This window comes from Mauremys mutica, chromosome 22, assembly GCF_020497125.1.
Source record: "Mauremys mutica isolate MM-2020 ecotype Southern chromosome 22, ASM2049712v1, whole genome shotgun sequence".
Lineage (NCBI taxonomy): Eukaryota > Metazoa > Chordata > Testudines > Geoemydidae > Mauremys > Mauremys mutica.
In genome coordinates this window covers 9,335,250-9,363,229 of record NC_059093.1, presented here as the reverse complement: position 1 = coordinate 9,363,229, position 27,980 = coordinate 9,335,250, and the positions used below count along the sequence as shown (strand labels likewise).

Sequence of the window (27,980 nt, the reverse complement as noted above, 5' to 3'; positions counted from 1 at the left end):
TAACACTTAAGTTTGGTTTATTAAAAAAGTCACTTTGAACAGCCAACTGATCTTAAGAAAAGCAATCAAAAGGCTCACCAATGAAAACCATGAACTAATAAAATGGCAGAATTTGAGCACTGCTACGAAACATGCTATAAGCATGTCTGCTACAAGCCCGGAGAAAAGGTAGAAAACTGATACACCAACCATTGCAGCTAGAAACAAAAACTTCAATTAAAAGTATCCTTAAACTTCTTCAACAGAAACATGGAATGTGCATGCTGTATCTATTTAGGCTCTCATATGGTCTCCATCAGAACTGTGGTGTCTAAATGCCTAAAGTGCTACTCTACTTTAAATAAACATTTTTACAATAATGACAAACCAGATAAAGTGCATTCACTTGAAATTTTAAACATGTAAAGGAACTAAGAATACTTAAAATAGACTGCTGTTCCAAAGGCCTTCGTACCAACACTCTCTGATCTTGCAGTCTTTTCCACACATAGAACTATCCTTGAAGTTAAAGGGGTACTGTGTGCCAATGGAACTGGAAGATCAGGATTTGAAATTTTTATTATTAGTTATGAAACATTTTTTTCACAAACACCTGGCTTCACCATTACAGAGCATTTTACAAACCAAGTTTGGAAACAATCAGTTGTTTATGCTCTTTCATGGTTTTGTTTAAATATTAAACAATTCAGGTCTTATTGTTAAACCAATATTAAAACTTGCTGGAAACTGGAAGTGTTTTACAGTGGAGTCCACATAGCTCTTGTGTCAAACATGAAGTCATCTTCCAGCACCAAAACCATATTACTGCTAACAGTAATGGCAGTGACATCTACGGCTAGTCAAAAGTCTGTTTTCCTCTCATTACCTGTGATGACAAGTGCTATCATCTGACATGAGTAAACTGGGTGCAATATCCTTTTAAAAATTACCTTAAATCCTAATTTCATAGCCTAGACTTAATTCAGATCCGCAATTCTCACTAAGTGTGATTCTGTGCTAAAAAGTTACTAACCGTGACAGTGTGTGGTTCTGTAGTCATTGTGTCTCATTGGTTTTCATATCACATTCGCTCAGTCTGCAAGTGAAAATTGTTTTTTCAAACAGCCCTACAAACTCATCCTGGGTCCTGACAGCTCCACCAGTAATATAGATCTGAAGGCCAAATTGTACCCTCAGCCATGCCTGTGTCACCCCATTGTCTTCAGATCATGCCCTTAGTAACATTTATGGAAGACCTCAAAAGGCAAATGACACTGGAGACAGGGCTAGTAGCTGTAGGTGTCATGGTCAAGCACTTTACAAACAACTAGTTAATTCTCACAACTGTCTTGTGAGGCAGGGAAGTGTTTTAGGAAACACTTTTAAGCTTTATACTTGACTTTAATTAATTTGCATATTGACCAATCTTTTGTCAAACTATTAATAGCTCTTGGATGTTTTCTAGAAGAGCAATATGCTTAAATAAATTTGAGACTTCACTCAGAAATGTTTGAAGTCAACAATAACTGCAGGTTGCTCTGCACCTCTAAAATCACAATGTTTTTATTTCATTAAATAAATATTGGTTTAAGTGAAATAACTTTGGGCACCCAAGTTCAAAAATATTAGCTGAAAGTGCTTTCTCAGACATTCCTGCCTCCCCATGCCATCGTTAGACAATGCATCTCAGGAGGCTGCAGAACTGTTGCATGAACCTCTCAGTAATTTTGTATCTCGTATTATGACGGCTGGTTGTGCATTCCATTATCAGGACCCTCACTGCTGAAATGATTTGCTCTCTTATATGTCTGATCCATTTATGAGACCCATGAATTAAATCTGCTGATTAAATAGCTAATAGCAATGCATGCATTGCTAATAGATTCCCAGGAGCATCTTTTCCAGCTACCTCTTTTTAATGTTAACATGGTGATCCAGACTAGAATCCAGGTTGAGACCAGCCATTTTATCAGGCATTTCTTCCTCTGTTTGAAATCCTGCTGTGATGTTGATACGTCACAGATTGACAGTTTTACATACCATCAGATTAGTCACACTATAAATATGAGAACACACCATATTGACTCTGTACATAGTACAATGTTGCCAACGCTTCCTGACTTCTATACATCAGTTTCTTTTCCATATGCCAGCCGTTTCTCAAATGTTGAAACACCTCTTTCTTCTGAATTTGACTTTATTGTTCCTGAATATCCTTCAGTTACGTATTGCATAGTAGGCTTCTGATTGGCAACTGGAAGACAAATGCATATTTGTTGATGTCTTTGAATAGACTGAGGGGGTTATTTTGATGGAAATTTATTCTTGCTACAACATTACTGATAAATCCAAAAGAGATGGTGTATAGATATTACAGTGACAGGAGCACTAGCAATTTTTAAGAGTGATTGAACTTGTGGTCAAGAAAATAATTGGTTCTTTCTACTAATGCTGGTTGAAATACTTAGAATTTTGGGGAAAAAAGGGGGAAAGATTTTATGACAAACGTTTGATTTTTTTTCCCCTCACTCATTTTTCTACCAATTATAGAGCTGATGAAAATTTTTCAAATGTAAGATTGACATTTGAAATAAAATTCATTTTTTAAAAGTGTTTGCAAATTTCCCTCCCTTTTTCAACTAGTCTGACTTTTTAGCCATAAAGCTGCATGTGTTTATATGGATTCCAATGGTACAGTAGGAACACACTTTACAGCAAGGTGTCCCACAGAGTTTTAAAATGCAGCCCACAGCTGGCTCTTCCTGTAACTACAGAGTGAGGACAAAGCTGGTGAAGTGCAGGTGGTTTTTGTTGATGAAATCAGCAAACAAACAATTTCTGTTACTCTAACAAAGGTACAAGTCCCACCAAATATTATGTGTGCATATTTATTTGATAAACACTTCTGTAAATATTCATGCATCTTAATGCCAGGAGGAGCATTACAATCATCTAGTCTCATTTCCTGCATAACATGAGACAAGGAACCTTACCCAATAATTTCTGCATTGAGCCCATGACTTCTGTTTGAGCTGTAGCATTCTCTTTAGAAAGACACCAGTCTTGACTTAAAGACTGCACGTCATGGAGTATCCATCACATCCTTAGAGAAGGTATGCCCCTTAGGTTTACGGCAAGTTGCCAAGGAAGTTCTTGGGGTCTTGAAATTTGGGTAGCCACTGCTTTACAGCATTTTACCACCTGCAATGTTTTGGAAGAGGCAAGGTCTTATCTCCTTGCCTCCCTTATCTTTCACACCTCGTCACCCCCAAATAACTAATAATTAGTTTAGAGGCGAGCAGGTCTCATTTTTAATATTTGTGAACATGTAACTACCAAAAACATCTAATAAAAACCAAATAAAGTCTGCAATTTTTAAAGACATAAGGGAGTTAGGCACCCCGTTCTCTGAATTCCAATGGGATTTGTACAATTAACTGTTAGACTCCTTTGAAAACTCCCAGTCAAAAGCTTTAAGCATAAATGTAATCTGTAATGGGTTTCCCAGTTATGGTGAATGCAAGAGATGGTTAAAATGGTCATGTGTCTGCAGTGGGCATTGGGCCTATTAAGGTTTGACTAAACTGTATGATTGAAGCTTAAGATCTGCAGTTTGAAAATCTTTCCTAAACAATGAGGTTGGCTTGAACCTAGTTGGATTGAAATCAGTAGCAAAACTCTGATTTCAATGGCCTCTTCAATGGCCTGGGGTCATGGTGGTAGCTTACCTTGTCCATTCTTCTCAGGGGCTGGATTGTCTTCATTAGACCTGGATTTGTAACTCTCCAGTGTCTGCTCTGAAGTGTCATTTTCTGTGCAGATAACAAATGCAAATAAGAAGTTGCAGCTTTTTTCATACATTTGTCCACCCCACTATCCCTGCATGACCAAATACTGAACTAGAAGAATATCCAGTGGTAAGAGGGCAATTCAGTCCTCATGTCCATTCAGTAGCTGGACTGCCAAAAAGGAGCTGATTAGTGCCAATCATTGGTGGTGGCTTTTGTGATAAAGACTCTTGTCCATTGAGGTTTGGCCTGCGACCACCAATCATTTCCCCTTGGATCCTGAACAGCGGTTTGTAATAACTTTCAGTCACCACTGACACAGGCTTGATTTTAACCAATGACCTAGACATGCAAGGATCCCATACCCTGTTACCAGTCCCCTCAACTATCCAGTCCCTCACACCCATCCTAAACATAGACATTACTGGAGATTTAGATCGTGTGATCACTCACCTCTCTTCCAGGCTCCGTGTGCTTTTTGTAGCTTCCTCATGAAGAGCAGGACTATGATGAGCATCACAAAAATGAGAACTGCTACCAGGACTGGCAACAAAACACTTGTTTGCCTTTGTCTGATTCCTTCAGAATTAAGATCTGCGTCTATAAAAGAAATATTTTTAATATAGTTAGGTAGCTACTACCTGCTATGTTTAGCTAATAAGAGGAGGATTGTCAATTAGAGAGATTGCCATGTGATAGATTAGGAATGCCAAGGCCTATTCATCAGAAATAAAGGAGCAGACAATGTAGATAATGTGAGATCATTTTTAAGCATAATGATTAGATTGTTCTTCAAGTTTGTGTTTGAGAACATACTGGTCACAAAAAGGGCAAGTTGACAATACTGGAGACTGGTTTCAGACTCTGAGCCAAAATCCACTGTAGTTTTTTCATTGAGTTTAGTAGTCTATTAGAGAAGAAATACATAGGAAATAGCAATGTAAACTTCCCCATCATTGACATGGAGGAGCCAGGACAAATTTTCTGCTTGTGTAAAAATGGGAAAAACTCCACTGAAGGCAGTGGACCAGCAGAGAATTTAGCCCAATGCCTCTAGATGCTAATATTGTTTTTGATTCTCCATGGGTCTCCTATGAGATTCTTAACAAGAGCAACCCTATAATGTCCTTCGTTGTGGGTTTGGTGATATAGACACTTGACTGGTGGGAACCAGGCTGACTTCAGGAAGGCCCATTTCGTGTTTAGTATTAACAAGAACTTACTGATGGTGGCATTACAATTCACAGTTGTTTCTTCATGGCTTATTGATGGTTCTTCTGTCCCAGAATTTTCTTCTGCAACAGTCACATTTAATGTCATTTCAGATCCTGTAGAAATGAAAAGTGTTTCTCTGAATAGCCCAATCACAGTCATCCAGATTATTTATGCTTTGCTTTATTAATTCAACATTTAATGATTCCAAGGAATATATATGGGCCAGATTCTCAACTGGTGTAAATTGGGATAGCAACAGTGATTTCAATGGAGCTATGTTGATTTACATGAGTTGAAGATCTGGCTCTGTATTCTTTAGGTGGTATTAATTATAAAACTTAGGTTTTCTATCCTTGCCAAAGTATAGAAGGATCGAGCAATTAAGCCTCAAAATAGCTCTCATAGGTTTGCAAGTGTTGTTTCTGTTTTATAATTGAGGAAACTGAAAAACAGCAAGTTAAGTGAGTTGGCCAACATTACAATGTGAGCCAGTGTTACAAGTTAGTTTAGAATTTGAGTTCCTGGCTCCCAGCCCCGTGTTCAATTCATTAGATTAATGTGTTATTCCATCATTAAGGAATTTACCAGTGGTGATGTTGGAGTTTTGGGTTGATTGTTCATTGCTTATTGCTGGTACATCTGTAACAAATGTTTCTTCTGTGATATTCAAAGTTCTTTCTGGCTCTGTAGAAATAAAAGTAGAAAATATTTTGACTTCCTTATCCCTTTCAGTAGTCTGATCAGAAACCCAAACTATGGACAGACTCAACAAAAATTCTGCCTTACTAAGTCAGTATTTCAGGTCTCTGACAGTGTGTTTTGTATGTTTTGTGGAAACTCTTAGCTACAGTTCTAATAAATGCTATTTAAAGCTGGACTTTTCAGGAGTGCCTTAGGGCCAAACCTTGATGTTTTTACTCAAAACAAATGGATATAAACTGGCCATCAGGAAGTTTAGACTTGAAATTAGATGAAGGTTTCTAATCATCATAGGAGTGAAGTTCTGGAACAGCCTTCCAAGGGGAGCAATGGAGGCAAAAGACATATCTGGCTTCAAGACTAAGCTTGATAAGTTTATGGAAGGGATGGTATGATGGGAGAGCCTAATTCTGGCAATTAATTGATCTTTGACTATTAGCGGTAAATATGCCCAATGGCCTGTGATGGGACACTAGATAGGGTGGGATCTGAGTTACTACAGATAATTCTTTCCTGGGTGTCTGGCTTAGGGTGACCAGACAGCAAGTGTGAAAAATCAGGACAGGGGGTGGGGGATAATAGGTGCCTATATAAGAAAAAGCTCCCAATAATGGGACTGTCCCTATAAAATCAGGACATCTGGTCACCCTAGACTCTGGCTGGTGAGTCTTGCCCACATGCTCAGGGTTTAGCTGATCGCTATATTTGGGGTCGGGAAGGAATTTTCCTCCAGGGCAGATTGGCAGAGGTCCTGGGGTTTTTTTCACCTTCCTCTACAGCATAGGGCACAGGTCACTTGCTGGGGGATTCTTTGCACCTTGAAGTCAAGGACTTCAATAGCTCAGACATAGTTCAGGGGGTTTGTTACAGGAGTGGGTGGGTGAAATTCTATGGCCTGCTTTGTGCAGGAGGTCAGATTAGAAAATCATAATGGTCCATTCTGGCCTTAAAGTCTATGAGTCTGAGTTCTTCCTCACTCCTGACTCATGTAAACTTCTGCTGAAGACAAGACGTATTATTTAGCTAGTATTAATTATAACAATACTTAGACTTTTCCACCTTCAAAGCATTGTACAATACCCGCTGTAGCTGAGTCTCAAACACCGCCAACAGGCAGGTGAACATTAATGATCCCCATTTTACAATATGGGAACCAGAATCAGAGGCTGAGGTTTTCTAAATCATGGAGGGCATTTGGATGCCTGGTAGGAACTGGACATGGAAATTCCTGAAGCAGCTTTGAAAAGTCTCAGTGGAGCCCTTAAATGACTTGCCCAAGGTAATGCAGTAAGTCAGTGGTAGATCCCAGATTAGAACTGGGGTGTCCCTGCCTCCCAGCCCTGTTCACTAAAATCACATGGCCACTTAGCTTACAAGGACATTCATTAGAACACGTACCAATGGTGCTGTTCGCATTCTGAGTGGCTGGTTCACTACTTGTTGCTGGTGCTTCTGTACTAGAAATTTGCTCATTTACTGTTCGTGTTACTTCTGACGCTGTAGAAATGAAAAGAGAAATGTTTTCTTTTTCTTATACACAAAGATAACTCTACATTCAGAGTATAAATTAAACTCATGTTTGTAAAACAAAATTGCTCTATTTGCTGTGTCGATCTATGACATTACACATACAGTAGGAGATTTTCAAAGGCCAGAATTCTCTAAGATGTTTAGATGCCTAACTTCTATGAAGTTAATGGGAGTTAGGCAGCTAAATACCTTTGAGGATCTGGGCCAAATTGCACTGGTGTAAAAATAAAAATAAAAGTTGATTAATTTCCATTTCCAAATTTCTTCCATAAAGTAACTACACACAGCCAAAGAGACCCCTTTAAAGGTTGGAAAGTCTGTCACTGTCAAACAATTCATATAGTGGTAATGAAGCTCCTCCTGCCCTCTTTATATCTGGGTACAATCCTGCTGTTATCACTTGAATAACTTTACAGCTTAAGCCTTAAAGTGTGTTGACCAGGCTTATTTTCTGTCAGCCTGTGGCACAGTGCCACCTAGTGCATCCATAGGGATAGGTATTAATACAATCATAGCATGCATTGATGGAGCTATGACAATTGACACCACCTGAGGACCTGCCGCCATGTGTCTCCATCCATTTGTCTTCACTACAAAGAGACAAGTAGAGAGGGCAGTCTCTCTCTATGATGGATGCAATTCTAAAATGCTCACCTGTGTGTAACAACTATAGTGTTTTGTGTTTCAAGAATCATAACAGCTGCAATATAGATTTGTTCTCAGCAGCATTTCCATCTGCTTTACGTGTGACATTTTAACAAATTGCTTTAATGTCATTAAAAAAAATGTACTTACACATAGTTGTGTTGGCTGGTAGTTCCCTCTGCTGGGTAGGTATTGCTGGTAAGCTGGTACTAGATGGCCTCTCAGGTACAGTAGTAGGAAAGTTTGGTTGGCTGGATCCTAAAGGAATATCCACTAAACAAGACATGAAAATCGGAAGACATATTTTAGAAATAAACCCAACCCAGAAAGATGGAATCCAGATGTGAAATTTCCCAAGCTCCAGAGATATTTGGCTCTAGGTTTTGATATGGGGCTAGCTATCCATTCCTCCCCCCTCAAAAAATATGAAAAACAAAAAGTGAATTTAAAATTCTTACCAGTAGAGTGCAGAGGATTTTGAGAGAAGACGGTGTTAGTATTTGGACTGGACTCTGTAGCAATCACTGGAAAAGAAGAACCCAATTCTGAACACAATGCAAGTAGTATTCTGTACTACCTCTGAGTATTCTTTTGCAGCCCATATTCTGGGCAAAAGCACTTTGTGAAATAAATCATATAAAATTATTCATAATCATGTGGACACACAAAAAATAACATTGGCCAAGCAGTTTGACCATGATATTGAACCTTTCCTCACTAAACCCCAGATTGCCTCAATTTAGCACTACTCTACAATTTATATTGTTTAATTTACAACAGTGAAAAGAGTTTAAAGTGTGGAACCTACCAACAGTTGTCTGAGAAGAAAAAACTTCCTGTTGGGTATTTGTTGCTAGAGATATGCTCACAGGTGATGTCTGTATTATAGATTTCAGGGTAGCTTCTGTGGATTCTAATGGAACAACCAATGAATTAAAGAGAGAACCTTGATAAATGATATGAACAAAAAAAATTTTTTTTAAGTCAGTGGCTTTTTATTATTGTACCTACCCATATAATGCTGAGGATGCTCAGAGGTCCTCGTGCTTACTTCTAACACATTTGGAGCTGAGCCTGTAGTAGACACTAGAAAACAATAATTAATAATAAATAATAATAATACTTTGAATTTCCCTAATTTCTTTCATCTGAAGCTCTCCAAGCACTTTACAAGCATTAACTGAATCCAACAGTATGTATGGAAGGTAGATAAGTATTAGGCCCATTTTACAGATGGTAAACAGAGGTACAAGGGGCAGAAGTCTGGTGGTACCTTAAAGACTAACAGATTTATTTGGACATAAGGTTTTTTACCCACAAAAGTTTATGCCCAAATAAATCTGTTAGTCTTTAAGGTGCCACCGGACTCCTCGTTGTTTTTGTGGATACAGACTAACAGAGCTACCCCTCTGATACTTAAGGAGCAGAAGTGAATGTTTCAATGTAACCCAGGAACCCAGGACTCCCACTGAGTTTAGCGGGCTTTGGATCAGGTTCACTGTGAGTAAGAGGCAGAGATGGTAGTAGAACTTAGGAATCCAGCTCCAAGTCCCTTCTTTAACCACTGGAGAGTATGGTCTTCCAAAACCAGACACTGAAAAGATCTTGTTCTCTGAATGGTAGACCGCACCTTCAGTTATGCATCTATAGCTATACAGAGAAATCATAGAGTAATTCAGTGTGGGCTAGTGCATGGGGGCTCTGTTTTAGGACTCAAGAGACCTAGGTTCAAGTCCTAGCTTTATCACTGGTTTGCTGGGTGACGTTGCTACTCTGTGCCTCAGTTTCCCCACCAGTGAAAGCGGGATGATAATACTGATGTGGGTTGCAACATGCTTTGGGATCTATTGATGAAAGTCACTATAGAAGAAAGCAGTATTATTCTTCAAGCTCAAATGTTAAAAGGAATCACCACCAATCAACCAACGCTTAAATAAAAGCTATTCTTACTGAAATTTTCAAACTGGAAAGATACGGTCAGTCTCCCTCCTCGTAGGGTTTCATGACGAATGACACAACTGGCTGTTGAATCTCGGTTGTATGCATGGACTATGAGACTGCTGGTTGTGTTGCATTTCTTTCCATCGTGTTCAAACTGGTGTTTGATGTCACCTAAGTAGCCATTTGAAGAAAACATTTAAGTGCTTAACCGTCAAAAGCAATTTAACGAAAAACCTTCCAGTCACAAATCTGCTTTACTTTTGGTCTGCTAAAGCAACACATGAATGCTGAGCAAAAAAGTGTTTTCACTGTGTAAATGGATCACAGCAGAGCCCACGTAGAGCAAAGTCATGTTTTTGACAGAATCGCTTCATTCCAATCTACACACTACCATGCACTGAAAAAAACGTAGGAGTTCTGTTCTACTTCACTCTAGCAGAGTTCACTATAAGCATTTAAGCAAGTTCCACACCATTATGGGTAGTGTGCCTGCATGAGCACCTCTGATCTCTCCTGAATGGAATCAGCTGGGTCATGGCCATATACTGCTAAAGGGCTTTAAACTCAAGAGCTAAGGGCCTAAAACTTTGAAGCAGGACAAGGATCTGAGTTTTGGTTCTGCAGTCAAAACAGAGATCTGAGTGCAGGATTGTCACAACAGTGAAGCTCCCAGATAGCTTTGTTACCATATTCACACAGATCGCAGTTAAATCTACAAATAAATATATACTATGCATGCCCAATATTTGCACATACGATAACAATCCCTGATACAGCAGTTTTACTTTTTAAAGCATTGTATTAATCCTCCCATCAACCCTGTGATGTCGCTTTCATCAGCTTATTTTATAGCAGGGGAAAGAGACACAAAGAGATTAAGTGACTTGCCTAAAGTCATCTAGTAAACTAATGAGACAGCCAGATTGAGGACACAAGCATTCCTGACCCCCAGTTCACTGCTCAGTCTATTAGATGATGTTACCTCTTTATTAACAATGCTATGTGGAAAAACAAGGATGTAGTTAATGATGTAACAGAATAAATGACTAAATTCTAAATGTCTGTGCTAAATCAGTTCTTTTCAAATTTTTCACAATAATCTCAAATGGCATTTTCTATTGTAGGTATTAATGTCTTGAAATCTATTCACAGTGTCTGTCAATTGATAAGACAAGTGATCATTAATACTTTTAGCTTAGAATCTCTTCCTAGAACTAGCCTTCCCTCTTAACTATGGTGATATTTATACTTTTCAATCAGAGAAATTCCTTGGTTCTAGCCTTCTTTAAAGAAGGAGATAAAATTTATCACCCAACAAAATTACATTTTTTTCCATTCAAAACTATAATCCATTTAATTTGCATGTATTGCAAACAGATGAGAGAATTCATCATCACTCTTTAATATCAAATCCTGCATTATAAAACTCTATTCAGGTATCAAACAAAAAACCCTGGAACAATATGGATCCTTAGTTACACAACTACATTTCCCAGATGCCCATGGGACTTAAGGTCAAAGGGCACATTGCATCAGGTATAAAATGCTCCAGCTTGGGGCACACCCTTATTACATAAAGATCCAAACTGCCAAGAGAGCATGTAGGTAAGCAGCTGTTTTTAAGTTCTCCAGGCCTCAGTATTGTATGCACAAATGCATAATCAGATTAACAAACTCAGCAAATACATTACTTTGAAATAATGCAGCAGTTATGCAAGATATAAAAGACCTCTCTGGGTTGCATGGTGTGATGTCCATATAATCTACATCTTTATTACTTTCTAGATAGGCTACACAACTCAATCCCCCAAGCTTCCTTTAAAATTAGGGAACTCAGAAAACATCTATTAGAGGTGAAGACTTGCAAGCTTTGCTTCATGACCCAAAATACAAATATAATTTTCACCTCATGATCCAAAATAGCAAGTAAAGTAAGAGAGGAAACCATTAACACCTATTCTTTCATAGCTATCCCCCACGTACTGACAGTGACCTCCATTTCCTCTTGTGTGCATTGCTGCTCCTGCTAGCAAGGTGGTTATTATTGTATTATATTTAGAATGTTTGTTTAAACCACACAAGTAAAAATCAAGCTAGCTCCTTACTCTCCCTTTAGATACATGTGCTCAGAGCTCTAGCAGGGAAGATGGATCTTCATTAACTGACATTGGGAGGCATCTGGTGGGTTGAGAGCCAGGAACCAATGTTGGCTTTTATGGGGTTGCTGTTTGGGCTTGAGGAAGTCACTCAAGGACAGATAGTGCAACCTTCAGTAAGCAATGGAACTACTGGCGTGGGTAAGTGCTATATTCAGTGTGAAAAGGGGATTCAGAATCTGGCTCTTAACATCTGTGTTCCTCAGCTCCCCTACCTAGAAAATGGAGTTAGTCACAGAGGCAGTTTGAGGATTAACTACTATGTCTGGGCTGTGAAAGTTGTGCCACTGTTAGCTGTCCTGAGTCAACCCCCTTGCTTTAAAAAGAGGTCTCCCCAGAATTTAGCACTTGTATCCCGTTTCAGGCTTCCCATCCCCAGGTTCTGAGACCTTTCCAAATTGGACTAGTGCTGGTTCAGTGGTATTTGTACAGTACATTAATGGCTGATAAGACTATTCCCAACAAACAAACATCACTCAGTGGCCATTTAAAACTCACCATAGACTTCCAGCCCATTATTTAGCAGCCATGTAATCTGAGGAGGGGGCTTACTTCCCTGGGTTAAGCAGCTCAGTACAATCTTTTCTTCTTTGCCATTGGTTCTAATATCTGATACTTCCAACTGTGGCTTGGAGGGAGCAGCTGTAACAAAGAGATACATGATGAGATTAGGCTCTTACGGTCTTGTGTAATCAGTCTTATGAGTGGTTGCATGTACATCACCCCATATTATTATTTCTTTCAATTAAAGGTGCACCTCAAGGCCCCAGCCAGGATCAGGGCTCCATGTTGCTTGACACTATACAACTGCATATGAAGATGCAGCCCCTAACCCTAAAAACTGGACATGTCTGCCTGATTCCTTCTCTGGCCCCATCTCGGGTTAGAGCAGCCTATAGAGGCAGTCCTAACTTGCACTAGCTGGCAACAGTTTCCAAGAGATTGTTCCCCAGCTGAGCGTAGCTAGAGCACAGTGTGTTGTGACTACGCCTCTTTCTCCCCCAGACATTCCCTTTTCCCCGTGCTGGGGATGAAGTGTAGCAGGGATGGTGGTATGCTGTGTCTGTAGTCACTGGGAACACCTCCACACTAGAACCTCCCCAGCAAAGAAGCAAGGGCCAGATTCCATCCTGCACTGCCCAAGGACAGAACTAGGGGTCACCAAATTAAATAAATAGGCAGCAAGTTTAAAACAAACAAAAGGAAGTATTTTTTTCACACAACACACAGTCAGTCTGTGGAACTCTTTGCCATGGATGTTGTGAAGGCCAAGACTATAACAGGGTTCAAAAAAGAACTAGATAAGTTCATGGAGAATAGGTCCTTCAATGGCTATTAGCCAGGATGGACAAGGATGGTGTCCCTAGCCTCTGTTTTCCAGAATCTGGGAATAGGTGATGGGATGGATCACTTGATGTTTACGTGTTCTGTTCATTCCCTCTGGGGCACCTGGCATTGACCACTGTCGGAAGACAGGATACTGGGCTAGATGGACCTTTGATCTGACCCAGTATGGCCGTCCTTATGTTCTTATATAAAGCAACAAAAATTAGCATTGAACTATGATTTGGCTAACAAACTAGAAAATGGGTTCATATAACTCTTTACGTTTTCAGACTCAAACTATATAACCACAATAGAGAATAACATTTATACTCAATCACTATCTTGGGAACGTGACCTTGTTTAGATTTTGACTAAGAGTCCCTCAGAAGAGGGCCTCACTTGTGCCAATTGGTTATCAACTCCAGTGTTGCGAACACAAGAGAGGAAAAACAATACAAAGATAGATCACAAGGTAATTTGGTTAATTACTTACATATCAATTCACCAAAGTCTCCTTCCAATTAATGGATCTATAGTAGTCAATGCTTTTAACCTACTTCATCACAAATTATATTAGCCCCAGGATCTGGCTAACACTCCTAACTAACATAAGCTCTGCATTTATGACAAACTGTATAGACTGAGTGCTGTTCAAGAAGCTTGAACACTTGATCTCATTTTATGTCTGTATACACCGAGAACTTGAAAAGCAGTATGAAACCATTAACTGTGGTGTTAATGTGTTAATGAAACCATTAACATATGCAGCAGTCTGCAATCTTAGGTAACAGTAATTTGTTCAGTTTCAAATCTATGTTATAACAATCTTGACTGGAACCTATTACAAAATAAGGAAACACATTGCAACTCTGTGACCATCTTTAAAGCACATGGGAGCATGTACACTTCTTTACTAATTAGGTGTCCAGGTTTAGGAAGTGGTACATTGACTGTGTTGTGACCCAAAAGAAAGTCTGTGTGTTTCTTATCACCAGATCTTTGCTCCGCTGTTAGCTTTCAGCTCAGATATCTCCACAGTAGGAGTTGACTATGTTTAAATAGGCGGAGCAAAGGATGGACATGACTATAGTGTTTTCCTGGTGTGCTAGTGGGTAACCTGACTTGCTGGAAAATAGAAAGAGACAGGTGACAATTAAGAGGACTCCCAGGTGGCCAGCCCAGGAACTCAGTTCTTCCTCCTCCTAGGTGTCTTTGGCTTTCAGGAAGTGATGTGCTGAAGGAGACAGGCTGTTTTATCCTATTTTTGCTGGGTGGTCCAACTTTGTTCCTCTTCTTGGAGGTTCTGGGTGTGGCTCAATCAGATGGTGACCCATACTTCTCAAGATTCTAAATATCCAGCCAAAATGAAAGTTGTCCTCTCTCACCATTCAATCAGAGAATGACGTGTTAGCTGAATTCTCCCAGTGGACTTGAGTTTTCCAGTCTCTTTGTGCAATACATTTTCTCACTCCAGCTTATCTGAAATAAGTTAGGTCATAACTGTTGGTGCATCCATTTTGGGACATACCTTGAGCACCAGCTGGTTTGCTTGAGCCACCAACTTAGCAACCAAATCACTTTTCATGGGCCCCTTTGTGGTGTATCCCTTGGCCTGCTTTGCAGTTATGCTTACTCAGGTTGCAGTTTCTCTATCAACACTTAGCTTGTTGCTGAAATGTTCAGTTTAAGGTTCATATAATGTATATAAAGTCCCTCCATAGCCTTTGATGCTTTTCAAATTTTCAAATACAATGTCCCTTCAAGAACTGTTGTTCTTCAACAGGCTAGTAGACCTGTATAAATCTTCCGTTTTTGTTCTTTTTAACAACAATGGTGAAATCTTGGTATGTACGCCGAGCTGAGTCTTTGCATTATGAATCAAATAGTTACATTTCTGGCTATTCTGCCCTGTGGTCAAGTGTCCTTATAAACATACTATTTGAATTCAAGTATCAGAGGGGTAGCTGTGTTAGTCTGGATCTGTAAAAGCAGCAAAGAGTCCTGTGGCACCTTATAGACTAACAGACATATTGGAGCATGAGCTTTCGTGGGTGAATACCCACTTTGTCGGGTGCATTTGATTTCAGTTCCTTTTATTCACTGCCTCTTTTAGCACAAGCATATTTCACTAACTTGGTAGCATAAGCATGTTTGATTGCAAGCATTAGCCTGACTTCCTCAGTTTATCACTTAAAGTAGAAACAAATCAATATGACCACAGTCCCTTTCTTTCCTAAAAGCGTTGCCATGAGGTAAACCCTGTCATTAAAGTTGATAATATTTTGCCCAATACTGTACCACTTATAGTTGACTTCCCTCTTATGCACATTTGAATAATACAATTAGATTTCATTGAGTTCCCTATTTGGCAACTCTATTTGGCATATTATATAATATTTTCACTTTTGATATGCATTTAATTTTGAACTCATTCGCAGACAAGGAACAGGGGAGCTCTTGTTAGCAGTACCAGCAATACACTCTTGTGAAAGGCTCCCACAATTCTGCATTTCCTCAGCCTGTTGAAGAAATCTAGCTGTTAGGCACTGGAATTTTATTCTCTTAGCCCTCTGTTCTATCATTTCTAAAAGGTCTTGATACGTGGGCAATTCTTGAATAGTAATAACTCATAACATTGAGGCCTTAGTTACTACAGCACGGCCTCTTAAACATATTACAAAAGAATACAGTAAAAAGGGATAGCCATTCAGAAATAAAAGTCTAGGAGGAGCTTGGATTTTATTAGAAACCTATGGAAATTTAGCTTCTCTAATGGAACTCACCTAAGACAGTAACATTCACTTTCTTGGTTTTGACTGGTACGTCATAGTAGAAGCAGGTGTATGTGCCTTCATCCTGTACCGTGACATTAGAGAGGCTGATAGATAATTTATTTGTTGAATAGTGGATAAGCTTGTATCTCTGATCTTTTAAACCTGTAAGTGAAAAAAGAACAGCATAGTAAGTGCATTGGTACATACGAGCGACATGGGTAACCAATGTGATAACAGATGAGATTGGCTTTGTTCATCAGGTGTGAATGACGTTCTTTTTCATTCATTCGCTCTCAGTGTTTAATAAACAATTCTAGTGCTAATCATTCCTAGCTGGATCTGGGAAATAGAGATATAGCAATAAATTTAAAATAGTGCATATGAGGGGGAAGGGAGGTCATAACGTTTCCTGTGTGTTTCAAAGCTCAGAAAGAAGTTTGGTTTGAGAGGCAGGTGGGTCTTGTGGGTATAAAAAAAATTCTTGTTGCACTCAGGAAACTACAGTTCAGTCCCTGGCTCTGCCACAGACTTCCTGTGTCACTTTGTGCAAATCTCTTTGCCTCAGTTTCCCATCTGTCAAATGGGGCTAATGTTAATTATTTATATTGCAGTAGCACTTAGAGGCCCCCAACCTAGATTGGGGCCTTATTGTACTAGGTGCTGTACAGGCACGCAGTAGGAGATGTCTCTGCTCCAGTGAGTTTAAAGTTTAAAGAGACAAGACAGACAAAGGATGGAAGGATAAGTAGAGGCAGAGAGAGCTGAAGTGCTTTGCCCAGGGCCATGCAGCAGGCAGAACTGGGAATAGAACCAGGCTAGTGCCCCATCCACTAAACCACACTGCCTCCTCTTAGACTTCCTTGCCTTTCAGGGGAGGGTTGTGAGACTAAATTCATTGATGTTGGTTTGTGGGGGCTCTCAGGATACTAATGGAATTTGGGTCCTGGGGCAGGTAAATGTCAGCAAATATTTGGAGGATTACGAAGAGGCAGCACCATGTTCCAGTGCACGTAGGACAGGGTTAGGACTCCAGAGAGTGGGGATCTATTCCCCTCTCAGAGACAGACTCACGGTGTGACTTTATGCACCATCTCACTGGGATGGGCCTGTTTCCCAATCTGCAAAAGGGGGTTGAATTATGTAATGCTCCACGTCCATAAATCTTGAAGTATTAATGAGTTGTCTGATCCTCTAAACCTAGTTTTGCCTAATTAGTTGCCCTTTAACGAGACACCTTCCTGGAATATCCAGATCTCTCAGCAGATTAATCTCTCTTTGGGCTTCCAAGACACTCCTAAACTCTTTCCCCTGTGTGACCCATGGGAATCTTGGGATTGAGTCGAGCAGGTCAGATCAGCTGTCCTGCTGGTGACTCATGGAAGGAACACAAAGGGGGCACCAGCTAAAGGGGGGACACGTGACCCTCCCCATGTGACTCCTCTCTGCCCCCAGCCTGGGCCCCCATGCTGTCCCTGTCCCCTCCCCATCCCATGTTACGGGCGGGAGGTCTCTGTCCTCCTGCTGCGCAGGGTGCTAATTTCGGGCCTTCCACGCAGTTGTCTCTCCTGTGGTCTGTACAGCCCCACCGGAGGACAGGGCTGGGGGCGGGACCGGTACAGCCATGCTGGAGGAGCTGCTCCGGCTCCTGAGAGGGGTGGTCCCACGTTCTGCTCCTTTTGCCGCTGCAGTTTCCTGCTGAATGTGCCCCCACCCCCAGTTGTCTGGGGAGGGGCATGTGACCCTTTTTGCGCCCCCTCCACCCCCCCGGCGTCGCCTTTGCTCACCGCAATCACAACACAGAAAGTAACAGTCTGCCTTTAAAGTGAACTGAAATTGAGGAAATAGGCCATCCATTGGGGGAGACTAAAGGACCTCAGAAACTTTTTTTTTTTTTTTTTTTTAGCTGAGGCTTTTTAAGGCTTTAAAAATATTTAGCCGAGTGATGGGATCACAGGTGTTTTAATTTCTGGAAAGGACTAAATATGGAAGAGAAATAATTTTCAAATAATTTTCTACTGTTGTGTGTAAGCTAGATGGTGACTCGTTTAATTTTTTGCCATATGGAATAAGAAAATGATTTGTTAAGCTGTGTGTCACATTGCTTCTTTGAACAGAGACTTACGGTGATAAGACTGAGAACGCAAATGCCCACATATGGCATAAAATTTTGTTTCTTCACTAACATGGAAAAAAAAGCAAAAATACGGTGCTTCAGCCTTATCAAGTACTTTACAAACACTAATCCTTGTGTTTAATATCACTTTAATATTCTACACCCTGTAAGGAGATTATCACATGTCTTTGCAGAGGAATAGACTGTGGGTCAAATCCTCTGCTGGTGCTAGAACTAGGGGGGCCGACACACCCCATGGCTTAAGTGGTTTCCATTATATCCAGGGTTTACAGTTTGGTTCAGTGGCTCTCAGCACCCCCGCTACACAAATTTTTCCAGCAGACCTGACAATATCAGTGTAGTTTCACTGACTTCAGTGAAGTCATTTAGATTGACACCAGCTAAAGATTTGGGTTTATAGACTCTTGGTACGATCTTCCATCCTAACCTACTATTACACCTCTTTGAGATTGGTAAATTGAATTGGACAAAATTTTCAAAAGCATATACGTGATTTAGGCGCTGGGCAAATAATAATAATAATGATAATATCAATATTTTAAAAGTTCATCATGTATTCCATTTGGAAATGTTTGCAAAATTTATTGAATAAATTATCTGGCAAATATGTAGTTGTCATATTATTTATTCAGTAAATTTTGCAGTTATCCACTCAGCAATCATATTGATGATGATTGGAGCTGAAATTCTCAAAGGGACCCATTAGGTGTTGGGGACTCACTTCGTGCTGAATTTCAATGGGAGTTGGGTGCCAGATTCCCTTTGAAAAATCCCTGTTGTTTTTAGTGCACCTAGCAGCCCTAAGAGTGATCAGGGTCCACTATGCTATGCTCTGTAAGACAAAGACAGTCCCTGCCCCACAGAGCTCACAATCTAGGAGTGACAAGATGGCATGGGGGACAGACAGGTGTGGAGTGGAGGACAAGGGAGCAGTAAACATGGGTGTGTTCGCATCAGTTAGCTGTCTCCATGGTATAGCACTCACCAGCTTCTTATCAAAACAGGTGCTTTTTTAATAAGTTAAAATCAATGTGGATTCTAAGCAAGGAACACTTTGAACCTTCTTTCTCAGCTAAATCGGACACAATCTGCAACATGCATAGGTCCTTTCAGTCTGTGGTGGGGTTTTGAGCTGGTGTTAGTTGTAAATACAGTTTATTGCCTGAGGCCCCATTTACAAACCACTCTGGTGGGGTTTCCATTTAATCAGCTTCCTGTGGGAAAGCGACTGAATGTACAAGAGCTCTAAATGGTGGGCCTATACGTGAGTCAGATTTTGCAGTAGGTGGGAGATTGGAAAGACCACCGATGACTGACCCCTCTCCTACCAAATGGAAAGTAACATGGGTACAGGTTTTGACACTTACCTCGGTGACATTTTAGAAAAATAACAAACCCCTGAGGGTTTGACCACTCCAAGGCAGATTCGTGATCTCCGGTAAAATCACACTGTAGGCTTAAATCCTGCCCCTCCTCCACAGTGACACTTTCAGTGTGAACCTCTTGAAAATCCCCTGCCAGAGAAAAACAGTTGTGAAATGAGATGTGAGGCAAACTGAGAGCATTCATTTTTGAAAAAGGCTTGTCTGCGAGGGGAAATTTACCAGCATAACTCTACTAATATAATTGTACATTTATACCAATATAACTCCCCAATGTAGACACTCTTGTTCTAGAATAAGTGTCCACTATACTCGTAAATTTCCCCCAGTAGACAAGCCCCGAGAGTGAATCTCATGCCAACAAGAGGCGCTAGCTCGACAGACCTAAGGACTGAACTCCTCTATCCCCAGAACAAGGACAGGATGGATAATGGCATCTCACGTTTCCCTGTACTGCGAAGGTGCCGCTCTATCTAATTTCGGTACCTCTGTGGTCTTCATCTGCCATAGGTATCTGCGCACCTCACAGTTATTAATATATTTATCCTCTCAGCATCACTGTAAGGCAAGGAAGAGCTATTATCCCCATTTTGAAGGTTGGGTGCTAAGGCACAAAGACACTCAGGTCCAGATTCAATGTCTGTGGAAGAACTCAGAACCGAACTCAAGTCTCCAGAGCCTTAGCCTGCAGCCTTAATCCCACGGCCATCTCCACAGCCCTCCCATAGATGGCCTGAAGTCCCTCTATGGATGAGAAGAGGGTTCAGCGCTATGACCTGTTTGATGGAAGCTCTGCTGAGACTCCCAACACTTGTGGTGGTGGTGTTGCGCACCTGCCCACCACATCTGGACCCTCAATTTATTTCACACAAGCCATCGAAGAGCCAGAAATAGGTGGATTCGATGAATAAGTGCTCCTTGCATTTAAACACACAGTGGTTTTTAGTTACCAGCCTGGGCCAGATTTGAACAAATGACTCAAAGGTCAAAGTGCTGTCTTGCAATTACCCGCCATTGTGCCTGATTTTCAGAAGTGGTGAGCTCTCACAACTCCAGCTGAAATTAATAGTAATTGTGGGTGCTCAGCACCTCTGAAAACCAACCGTTTTATATTCAACTGTCTAGATCAGGGGCGGGCAAACTTTTTGGCCTGAGGGCCGCATCGGGTTTTGTAAATTGTATGGAGGGCTGGTTAGGGGAGGGGGTCGTGGCCCAGCCTCCACCTCCTATCTGACCCCCCCGGGACTCCTGTCCCATCCAACCCCTCCGTTCCCTGATGGTCCCTCTGGGACCCCTGCCCCATCCCCACACCCCCACTCCCTGTTCCCTGACTGCCGCCGGACCCACGCTGCCCCATGCAACCCCTCCTCTCATTCTTGACGCCCCCCCCGGGACCCATGCCCCATCCAACCACCCCTTCTCCCTGTCCCCTGACTGCCCCTGGATCCCCTGCCCCTGACTGCCCTCCGCCACCCCATACAACCCTCTCCCTTCCTGACTGCCCCTCCAGGACCCCTGCCCCCATTCAACCCCCTGTTCCCCTCCTGACCCCTCTCCACACCCCTGACCACCACCCCAATCTCCCCTGCCCTCTATCCAACTCCCTGCCCCCTTACCGCGGTGCTGGAGCACCGGTGGCTGGCGGCACTACAGCCGCGCGGCTCGGCGGGAGCCAGCCATGCCACCGCACAGCACAGAGCACCGTGTCAGGCCGGGCTCTGCAGCTGCACAGCCCCAGGAGCTCACAATCCCGCCGCCCAGAGCATTGTGCTGGCGGCAGAGTGAGCTGAGGCCGTGGGCAAGGGGGAACAGCGGGGAAGGGGCCGGGGGTAGCCTCCTGGGCCAGGAGCTTGGGGGCCGGGCAGGACGGTCCCGCGGGCTGGATGTGGCCCGCAGGCCGTAGTTTGCCCACCCCGGTCTAGATCTTCAGCTGCAGTAAATTGGTACGGCGCTCCATTAAAGTCAGGATCTGGCCTAACATGTGTAACTAAAAAGAAATTCCATTCTCCCAGCTCATTTTACAGTGAAGCAATAAAGTACGTTCCTCTTCCTAGCCAGAATTGATCACGCTGAGATATTTAATGCACTTTGTGAAAATGTTTTATGGCCTTAAATTATTTTTGGCCTCCTCCAAACAAACGTGCGTTGGAGAAATTACGAACAGCAGCAACTGTGTCAGAGCTAAGTAAATAGGCAGTTAAGGGAATTTATTTTTCAATCAGTTTTTCTTTTTAAAGTAGCTGCCTACAGCAAGTTGCTTGCCAGAGTGTGGGAGCGCTGAACCTTTGGGGCAATGAGTCTGCCTTGGTTGCACAAATAGGAAGCATTTTATTTTTTTAAAAGAACCAAAAATGGCAATCTTAGGTTCTTTGCTCCTAAAGTCAACAGGAGGTTTTTTACTGAGTTCAGTGACAGCAGGATTGGGCTTGCTGTAGGGAAGGTGGTAGACATGGAGGTCTGTAGCCACATCCCCCTCCATGTCCTTACTCATCTCCCACCCTGGGAGTGGCAGAGGGAAATGGCTAGCAGTGTAGCTGGGAGCTCTCATGGAAGGCAAACTTCGTCCCCAGGGTAGCTCACTGTAAATTGAGTTGGATACACACCCAAGGCTTCAGTTGTTGGTATCAGTGTGGCCCTCACTGTCTGATCTATAGGGTCCATAAAGCTGCAAACTCTCATGGTACTTGAGCATTTTGCAGTCTACCCTGGCCAGAACCAGGAAGTTCAGAGGTTGTCTTTTTGCATGAAGGAGTGACTCATCCAATACAAACCAATTGTCTGTCCTCACTTAACAGCCCTATTAGTCATTGATCATAAAAAGAAACCATGGGGCTGATTCTTCTCGTGCTTACATTGTTTTACCCCAGTGAAATTCCATTGACTTCAGTGGAGTTAGTCCTGAGTCTCACCAGTGTAAGTGAGGGGAGGCCTGTGATGATGCTCTAGTTCAAGCACAGCAACTGGACTTGAAGCCGTAATAAATTCAGGGAAGTCCTTGACCTGTGTGCAGGAGGTCAGACTAGATGATCGCAATGGTCCCTTGTGGCTACAGAATCTATAAATTGGGATGCGTTTGTAAAATCTAATTCTTTCCGATTCAGTGATCAACCCATTATTCAGCACCATAATGACACGTTGGCAAATCATTCAGTTCATGTCATTCAACAGATGTGATTTTTTGCTGCCCAATTTACGTTCCTAATTATATGACCAGGGCCGCTTTATGGACACCTTTGTAGGAGACAAGCAGATAGTGACAACCATGAATATGTTGTGCTTTGCATTAGCCATTTTAACACTTCTGCAGGGCACAGAGACCAAAATTACCCCAATGAAAGTGATGTTAGAAATTATGATTGAGGAAGAAGTTGATTGGGTTGATGTTTCTTCCATACACGGCTGTAGCGCCGCTCTTTGCTGGCAATCTATGTTCTGTTTAAGTGGCTCAGCCTTATATTTGTTTACATTTGGTACCATCTCCATCTCCCAGTATTAAATTGTTTTTGAAACAAAAAAGGATCCATTATATGAGGGAAATAACAATAAGCTAGTTTTTCAGGATGTGACGCAGTAGGGAGCAGGGTGGATTGACCTGGGAATGTCGTTTAGTTTTATTGGGACTGTCTGCATGGGGGATGGGAGAGCAGGGGATGACTTTAGGTGAGGGAAACTGGACAAAGGGAGAGGGGGAGAGAATCATAGAAGGAGGGGGATAGAGCCTGCTGGAGGGTTTTTTTTTGTTTTCAGTTTTGGGCTGACTGGGAAGACGCAGGGAACCCCAAGTCTGGGATCTAAGATCCTTGCTCCCTAGAGGGACCTGGCTGAGGGGTCCTGGTTGTACCTACAAGCCCTGCTTCAGACCGTGTTCCTGTCGTCTAATAAACCTTCTGTTTTGCTGGCTGACTGAGAGTCATGGTGAGTCGCAGGAAGTGGGGGGTGCAGGGCCCTGACTCCCCCACGCTCCGTGACACAGGTTTCATGACACTTAGAAGTGGTTGCCCCGGTCCCGGTGGCAAAAGAAAACATTCCTTTTGTGAGCCCTCCATAGTTCCATCTATAAAGAAGTGCGTGACCAGGTTCATCTTGTTAGTGTAGCAGAGGTAGCCTCGTCTGTGGTTTTCCACAGGGCCTTTCTGCATCTTTACTATTTCCTGTCACTGACATTGGCGTGGGGGGTCTGTCAGCTCACACTCTTTGAAGTGAGAGAAACCAGACTCTAAATAGGAAAGCACGTTTACAAAAAAGAGGCTAAACCCCAGAACTGAACACACACACACTTTCCATCTGAGACAGTGGGATGTCCACCAGCCATGACTCATGGGCCGAATTTCCCTCCCTGTCTGGGGGCAGTGTTGCCCTGTTCCTCCAGCACAGCCGTCCTAAAGCCATTGTAGCTGGTCACAAAAGAGTCGTCATAATATAGGGAGATAATGATCTGATACCTCCTGATACTTGACATAATATAGGGAGATACTCATCTTGCTCCACTCCCTATGGACAGCGTAGGGGATGAAGTCAGGGTTATTTCTGTGCTCCATTGATCCCCAGTTGCTCTAATGACCCCACTGAGCCATTGGTACCTGGAGGAAATTAGAGAAGCCTCTAGTCTGTGCTGAATTACTCCGTGGGAGCAGTCCAGAGCACAGCCAGCTCAGGATTGCAAGGAGGAGTGGAAATTTGGCCAGCTTCCCTTCCTCGAGTTGTCCCAAGTGCTCCTCAACCATAGACAATGGCTGAGGCCTGTCTCTAAATGGAAGTGAACAATGGTATTGTTTGGGTTTTCAGATGACTGGGCATCGCAGATCATTCACGTTCTGCACAGTATCTCCTCAGAGTGTTCCTTTGAGTAACCAGCAACCAGATCATGTCTCCTCTACCTCCGTGAATGGGGCGAGGAGGACCGAAACCCCAGTGGCAGAACGGAGAGTGTGGCTGCAGGGGATGAGAGGCCCTTTCTGCAGCATTGTTCTCTCTTCACCCAGCCCCATGGAAACTCATCCATGGGGATTTGGATCAGCAGGCGGAAGAAAGTGGGGCTGGTGGGAAGCTGATGGTAGTGTCTGCACGTTGTTCCGTGACCCTCTCCCACTCACTGAACCATGAATATCTCAGCCTGTGTTAATGCTGCCTGAGGCAGTGTTATCTTATTTGCTTCAACCTATGGAACTCTTCTGGTGGGTGTTCTTAATGCACTGGCTGCTGGGGAGTCTCTGACAGCCGTACCCCATCAGAATTGCACCTTGCTCATAGAGGTGTTGGGAATCAAGTTACCTTATTAAAGTAAAATCTATAGGCACACTGGGACCAAATTTCACAACAACCCCCAATGCTGGGGTAATGTGAATTCATTCAGGCACCATGAAATGTCCTTCATTCCCGTCCCCCTTCCAACCCTCACGCAAACACACTCAGCTGTGGCTCAGAACTGCATAGATTTATTGATGTAAAATTTGTTGATTACTTTTGAGGATGGCAAGGGGTGAATCTGGTAGCCAGTTTCAATGGCTCATCCCCCCAGCCACCTGGGCCTTGGCAGCTACACCTTTGGGAAGCCCAGTGTATATCCCTAGGCCAGCTCCCTGGCTACAAGCTGGCCACAAGCGCTGTCTCCATGACCACCCTGTTCCCCACTTCCATGGAATAATGCAGAGAGTGTGCACTGTAGTACAATCCATCCCTCCTCCTGGGGAAAACTGGAGAGCAAGAGGCAGCAGGACTGGGATGAATGGAGCAGCTCACATCTCTGAGCTATTGTTTCAGACTGTCTGCAGACTCATACAGAAATCACTGCAATGGTTTACAACTCAGTTCATGTTTTCAACATTATCTTCACAACCATCAGACTAGAAATATCATTAACAAAGAAATGAGCAGTGAGATTCTGGAGCGCGATTCTGCAGCAAGGAGTGAATTTTGTGGCAAATTTAATAACTGCAGAATACATGGGGCCCTGCCTATGACTGGTTTGATTGTACAGCAGAACCTCCCTAATTTACACTGACATCTGGGAAGCTTTTTGTATGCACAACAGGATTTTTGCAAATTAGAGTACTGTGGTTGGCCCCCAAAGCTGGTCAATTGCCTTAGATAATACTGTGATCTCAGGAGTCGCTATATTCCCTGTATTCTGATACTTGTATTCCCTGGGTTTTCCCTAGAGTAAGTATATGGAACACTGCAAATACCAAAATAACCATATCCATTTAATTTAAGATTAAAATGACCAGTTTTAAAGGTGACCACTTAGTTAACAAACACAAGCAATCTACCGCATCCCAGGGATGATGTAATGTAAAGTGTACTTTGTCTATTTACTTTAATCTGGACTCGGATTCACAATGCACTCATATTGTAATATATTTTGCACTGTTACCAAAGTCTCAGGAAATGAGACCTTACTGCAATTTCTTCTCTTAAATCTTTGTAAAGCAGTGGGGAGAGACTATCCTTTTGGGGTTCATACTGCAGGCAGTGCAAAAATCATGCAAGGATCAGGAATGGAACCTGTAAGGGTCCTTCAGTGTGAATTATTGACTTGCATGGGCCTTTGTTTGTTTAAATCTGGTCATTATTTGCCATGTCCACGGGTAATCCTTGCACACATGCTGATGTGTGTGAGTGATGAGGTGCAGGTTAGCAACATATGTGGACAGGGCAACATCCTGTAGCAGGAATAATAATACTGAGAGTTTATATCGCGAGCTGTTTTCAAAGCACTCTCTAAACATTGACAAGGCTAGGTTACCCTTCCAGCACACCTGCAAGGTAGCTGCCATTAGCCCTATTTTACAGATGGTCAAACAGAGGGAGAGAGATGTAAGTCATGTAAGGCTATTTTGTGAGTCAGGATCAGAACAAGGATGAGAATCCAGCAATTCCTGGCTCTCTGTCATCTACACTGTGTTTCCAAGGCTTATAAGGCAAATGATTGTCATGGGGTTTAACAGTTAATTGGAACTGAGTGGCCCTTAGGTGACAGAAGATCCTGTTGAAAAGCTTGGTGGCAATAGTGCAGTGCAGTTAATAATAAAAAGCCCTCTGGCATGTGGTGCAGCGAAGTCCTGTAAACAAAATAATTCCATTTAAGAGCTTTTAAGACAGGCAGTTAAGCAGTGTCGCTTACCTTGCAGTGGTAACAAAGCCACGATCCAGAGCACGGCGGTGAAAGTCATGTTGTGGGATATAAACGTAGCCTGTCTCTGCTATGCTGCACAAACTTCCTCTTCGCTTTAGAAGCGCAGACTTGCAGTCGGTTCCTTTTCAACGGGGTGGGGAGTGGGGTTATCATGACTTCATCAGCGCTGAGGTCACTGCCTCCCTCTTCTTTTTCTGCTGCTCCCACTTGCCTTCTCGCTTGGTTGTTTCCTCTGCCGTGACCACTAGGGAGAAAGCTGTGTGACCCCATGTGTGTTCTAAAATGATTAAACTGTGGTTGACAGGTGCTAGATGCTATGACTCTATGCCCGCTTAGACTCAAATGTCATAGAGGTTGCATCCCACTTATGCTCTGTGGGAAAAGGAGCATAGCAGGGGAGTGAGACAATGACAAAAAGAAATATAGAGTCCTGAGAGACAGGGGTGCTGGATGAATGTGTATAGTGGGGGTGCTGAGAAACTATAAAACCTGTATATGAAGGAAACCACTTAAAGACAGGGGGTGCACTTGTGGAGGAAGGATGGTCTGGAGATTAGGCCTCAGGAGAGCTGGTTTCAATTCCCTATTCTGCCTCAGGCTCCCTGTGTGATGTTGGGATTTAGGTCCAGATTTTTAATTCTATGTAGGTGCCGGAAGGGGAAGGTGGGTGCCTAGTGGGATTTTCAAAAGCTCTCCAATTCAAAGATTTTTCAAAATGGTGAGCTTCTGAAAATACCAGCAGGCACCTTTCTGAATCTTCAGGTGCCTAAATAGCGTCAAAAAAATCTGTCAGTGTATCTGAACCTCAGGTCCCTATGTGTCCAATGGGGATAATAGCACTGCCCTGCCTCACAGGGCCCTGGTGAGGCTAGACATATTAAAAACTATGAGGTGCCCCCAAAGTGCTGCTTGGGGGTCTGATGTATTTGTTAAGTCTCAGATGTAGCAGGGTGGCCCAAGGAAAACTTTGAGGAGCCAGAACCTAATCCTGCATATTGCTCTACATCTCTTGGGTGCTTTGGAAGCTGAGGTGCATTCTGTCCCCAGGTCAGCTACTCCTGTGGAAGGGGCTGTGTGTGAATACCAAGTGGGGTTTGTTTTTATTGTTGGTGAACTCAACCAACAAGCTATGTCTGTTATCCAGGGAGATACGAGCCCAAGTAAATGTCTCTGGGTGGGTTTTTCAGTTGAAAAGGGCATTGTTAATGAGGCAGCCAGTTGGATTAGAATAGAGTGCACACATTCATAGGGAACACATTTGGATGCACAGGATGAA

General features: G+C 42.6%; 1 protein-coding gene across 1 annotated transcript; it reads right to left on the bottom strand.

The window, feature by feature from the left end:
• Window positions 1-47: 47 nt before the first annotated feature.
• CRTAM (cytotoxic and regulatory T cell molecule) lies at window positions 48-26,741 on the bottom strand. Its single transcript, XM_044997358.1, has 15 exons — window positions 26,693-26,741; window positions 19,555-19,701; window positions 16,063-16,215; window positions 12,452-12,595; window positions 9,807-9,968; window positions 8,868-8,942; window positions 8,665-8,769; window positions 8,315-8,380; window positions 8,007-8,129; window positions 7,080-7,178; window positions 5,568-5,666; window positions 4,991-5,095; window positions 4,221-4,367; window positions 3,708-3,791; window positions 48-2,233 (listed from the first exon to the last, which is right to left on the bottom strand). The coding sequence occupies exons 1-15, from the start codon at window positions 26,739-26,741 to the stop codon at window positions 2,103-2,105; spliced, it is 1,689 nt and encodes a 562-aa protein (XP_044853293.1). The 3' UTR covers window positions 48-2,102.
• Window positions 26,742-27,980: the final 1,239 nt, after the last annotated feature.

Bases quoted from the DNA above. Each gene is read 5' to 3' on its own strand.
- CRTAM (XM_044997358.1), bottom strand. From the start codon at position 26,741: ATGACTTTCACCGCCGTGCTCTGGATCGTGGCTTTGTTACCACTGCAA. The intron at 7,179-8,006 runs GTAAGTACATTT...TCATTTCTACAG, and splicing joins ACCAGCCAACACAACTATGT to CGTCAGAAGTAACACGAACA. The intron at 3,792-4,220 runs GTGAGTGATCAC...TTATCTGCACAG, and splicing joins ACACGGAGCCTGGAAGAGAG to AAAATGACACTTCAGAGCAG.